General features: G+C 40.7%; 1 gene segment (V, D, J or C); it reads left to right on the top strand.

Moving 5' to 3' along the window:
* Positions 1 to 748: 748 nt before the first annotated feature.
* Positions 749 to 1,567, top strand: LOC101837878. The segment is given in 2 exon segments: positions 749 to 907; positions 1,080 to 1,567. Coding segments are annotated over 2 exon segments (537 nt in total).
* Positions 1,568 to 4,597: the final 3,030 nt, after the last annotated feature.

Raw genomic sequence — 4,597 nt, 5'->3', positions numbered from 1 at the left:
TTCTCTGATCCAGGGATTAAATGGAAGATCCCCAGGATTTTCTCAGAGCTAATTCTGGGCTCCTCTTTGTATTTCTGCACAATGTTTATTTTGGAAACTGGAGACCAAATGTCTGAGGAAGTATTACCTTTCCTCAATATAAGATAGGCTTTGAAGATGGAAGATAATGGCCGGGCGGTAGTGGCACACGCCTTTAATCCCAGCACTCGGGAGGCAGAGGCAGGTGGATCTCTGTGAGTTCGAGGCCAGGCTGGACCAACAGCATCCAGAACAATACAGAGAAACCCTGTCTCGTAAAACAAACAAACAAAAAAAGATGGAAGATAATGAACAAATTCTTACCAAGTTTCTCTCTATGCCTCTTTCTCTGTTTCTCTCTCCATCTCTCTCTCTCCCTCTATTTCTTTCTCTCTATATCTCTTCTCCATGTATTTCTTTGTTTCCTCTCCCCCATGCTTGTTTCTTTTATTGAATTTTTCTTCCTTTTGTTGTTGTGATTTATATCAGCATATCTTAACATTTTCTCAGGACTCTCATCTGAGATAGCTCTTCTACAGTTTCTGCAAAATCAGCTGATTTTACTATGTCCTAGATTTTAAGCAAATCTGTTGTTAGAGCATAGAGTAGATCTGCTTTAGAGTTGCAAGTTAACATCTTTCACTGATTTCTCATGTTCTCTGTGATTGTACATTTGCCTGCATATAGAACCAGCCACTATACCACAACTGCCCAGGAATCTGCTTTCATATTGCTAACTGCTTTGCATGGAGCCCTGGAGCAAAACCCAGCCGCTCAGAACTTATAAACCAGACTTTTTCAGTGAGAACAGAGTTACATCAGACAGGCAGGGAGAGCAAGATGGAGTCACAGACCCAGGTCCTCATGTCCCTGCTCCTCTGGATATCTGGTGAGTAATTTAAAACCATTATAATATTCTCTGAGTCAATGTGTCAGGGTGTAATGTTGTATATGCTGTAATACTCTGGCAATATGTCATTATAAGGTTATTAATTGACAAGTTTCATGTATTGAATTCTGTGTTTTTTCTTATACATGATCACTGCTATTCTTGATTACAGGTGCATGTGGAGATATTGTGATGACTCAGTCTCCATCTTCCCTGGCTGTGTCAGCAGGAGACAAGGTCACCATCAGCTGCAGGTCCAGTCAGAGTGTCTATTACAGTGGAAACAATAAGAACCTCTTGGCCTGGTACCAGCAGAAACCAGGGCAGTCTCCTAAACTGCTGATCTACTTTGCATCCACTCGGTTCACTGGGGTCCCTGATCGATTCATAGGCAGTGGAGATAGGACAGATTTCACACTCACGATCAGCAATGCTCAGGATGATGATCTAGCACATTATTACTGTCAGCAGGGTATCAGCTTTCCTCACACAGTGCTTCAGCCTCCAACAAAAACCTCCTCTAAGAATCTCACCAGCTGTCTGTACCACACACAGTCCTGTACTTCACACTTCCCCATTCTCCCTGAAGCATTGATGAAAACATATGTAGAGTCTAGCAAATTACAATGGGTTCAGTATCTCTTACGTCTTTTGGTATGAAAAACCTTTATACAAAAATGAAAAGGGAATTCACTATTATTTTTCTATTCTTTATGTAACACAGTAACCCTAACACCATCACTGTATGAACATGAGGGGTTCATCTTCTTATAGTTCTGGAGTTTTGGTGTCCAACATAACATTCTTTGGGCTGAAGTGATGATAATGGCAGACGGAATTTGGTTTAGAAGTGATGGGAAAGTGTTTCCTATTTTTTCTAGATTATGGAGCACTTTCTTATTCTTTTACTGGTGCACATATCTTCTGGTTTTTTAATTCAATAAATTCTTTTAAGTTTTATTTCATTTTAGTTATTTAATTAGTTTCATCTGTGTGCATGCTTGTGGATTTTTCTGGGTATAAATGTGACATGGCATAGTTGTACAAGTCAGAGGACACTTGGAATGGATTGTCTCTGTCATTTACATTCTGGAGATCAAGCTTTGGCTTGATTTCAGGCTTCGTGGCAAGTGGCTTTGTTATCTGAATCATATTGCTGCCCCTTATGATATTTTATTGTTGTATTTCTTAAAAGCAATGTTTTTCTTGTGTATAATATGTTTTGACCAAATGTGCAGATCTTCCATATTTTTACTTCCCTTTCCTGCCACATTTTCATCTCCTAGTCTGTATTTTACTTTTATCTCTCTGTCTCTTTTATACATGTACACACACATTCATATACACATATGCCCATATGCATATATAAATGAATGCACACATAGATACACACATATCCATATATAATCATACCTACACCCATAGAAATACACACACACACGCACACACACACACACACATATATATATATGTACACATACACACCTGAACTGTACATACTTATAATCCACATATGTAGGATACACAAAGGAGGGGAAAATGTGATATTTCTTGCCCTTGTTTCTGGGGCCACATATACCTCTGAGGTCTCCATATCTCATTTCCAGTGATGTACCCTGAGAAACATCCCTTCACTCTAGTTCTAGGTATAATTATGCATGAGCAGATTCTTCTTTCTTGTTTTATATTTCATATCAGTGAATAAAGCTTAATGTTTTGAGAGGGGTATATTTCATCCTACTAAATAAAAAGTCTACTAACTAATAATATCCATATTCTGATGAAGAAATGTATTTAGCACCTATCTTGGAGATATTTTGGGGAGCAAGTGTTTTACAGAGCACATAGAATTGCATGAGATATACAAATACCTTTTTTCATTAATTTTTATTTATCATTTTATGCATGCCACTTTCAGTTCCCTCTCCCACTGCTCCTCCCCTACCCCACGATACTCCCAACCCCTCACCAACATTTCTTCCCCCATCCACTCCCCAGGGAGGGTAAAGGGTTCCATGAGGGATTTTCAGTCTGTGACATCATCCCGGGAAGGGCCTAGGTTCTTCCCCATGTGTCCAGGCTGAGAGAGCATTCCTCCACGTGGTATGGGTTCCCAGAGTCACTCTGTATGCCAGGAATAAACACTGCTTTACTCTCTAAGGTCCCACAGATTGCCAAGGCCTCCTCTCTGTTACCCAGGTTCAGTGGGAGGGATGTCTGGATCAGTCCCATGCTGGTCCCTTAGGCATCATTCTGGGGTCCATGTGTTCCCCCTTGTTTAGGTTTCACCACCCTGATCTTGATTCCTTTGGTCATCACTTCTCTTTATAACTGAGTTCCAAGAGTTCAATTGGTTTCACGGCTGTGGGTTTCTGCCTATGCCTCCATCAGCCACTGGATGAGAGTTCTAATATGGCATATAAGGTAGTCATCATTCTCATTATCATGGGAGGGAATTTAAAATAGACTTAATGCCAGTTGGTGTCATTCTTGTAGATCTGTGAAGATCTCACTAGTGCCAGATCTCGCCTCCAACTTATACTGGCTCCCTCTTTAATGGTATCTCCCATCCTTTTCTCCACTGTACTTACCCTGGCTCTAATTTCCAGCTCTCCTATGTCCTCCTCTCTCACCTCCTCTTTTCTCCCTCTCTTTCTCCCATCTCCTTCTGCCCTCCCTTTCCCCCCATCCAGTTAGTAGATTGCATCCCCTAACCCTTCTCTGGGTTACCATGAATACATCTCTTAGGGTCCTCCCTGCACCCCAGACTCTTCTGGCAGTGGGACTGTGGGTTGGCAATGCCCTGCTCCATGTCTAAAATCTATATGTGAATAAGTACATACCATGCTTGTCTTTTTGTGACTGGGTTAACTCACTCAGCATGGTTTCTTCTAGTGCAATCAATTTGCCTGCAAATTTCAAGATTCCATTTTTTCCCATTGACTAGTACTCCATTGTGTAAATATACCATATTTTCTCATTCCACTCTTCAGTTGAGGACATCTAGGTTCTTTCCAGGTAATGGCTATTACAAATAATGCTGCTATGAACATAGTGGAACAGACATCCTTGTTGTATGAGGGTACTTCTTTTGAGTATATGCTTAAAAGTGCAATTACTGGGTCTTTTGGTAGACTGATTTCCATTTTTCTGAGGAATCTCCGTACTGATGTTCAAAGTGGCTGCACAAGTTGACATTCCCACTAGCACTGGAGAAGTGTACCCCTTTCTCCACATCCTCTCCAGCGTAAACTGTTATTAGCTTTTTGATTTTAGCCATTCTGATGGAAGTGAGATGGTATCTCAGAGTTGCTTTGATTTGCATTTCTCTAATGGCTAAAGATGTTTAGCAGTTTCTCAAGTATCTCTATTGAGAATTCTCTACTCAGTTCTGTACCCCAATTTTTAATTGGATCCTTTGGTGTTCTGGAGACTTGCTTCTGGTGTTCTTTGTAAATTTTGGAGATCAGCCCTCTGTCAGATGTGTTGTTTGTGAATATCTTATCCCATTCTCTGGGCTGTAGTTTTGTCTTGTTGGCTGTGTCCTTTTCTCTTTAGAAGCTCCTCAGTTTCAGGAGGTTCCATTTATTAATTGTCGATCTCAGTGTCTGTGCTACTGGTGTTATTCAGGAAGTGGTCTCCCATACCAATTTGTTTAAGGGTACTTCCCAATTTGTCCTCTAAGAGATT

Source organism: Mesocricetus auratus, unplaced genomic scaffold (assembly GCF_017639785.1).
Source record: "Mesocricetus auratus isolate SY011 unplaced genomic scaffold, BCM_Maur_2.0 Super-Scaffold_100676, whole genome shotgun sequence".
Lineage (NCBI taxonomy): Eukaryota > Metazoa > Chordata > Mammalia > Rodentia > Cricetidae > Mesocricetus > Mesocricetus auratus.
Note: the sequence above shows the minus strand (reverse complement) of the source record. Positions and strands in the feature narration are given on the sequence as shown.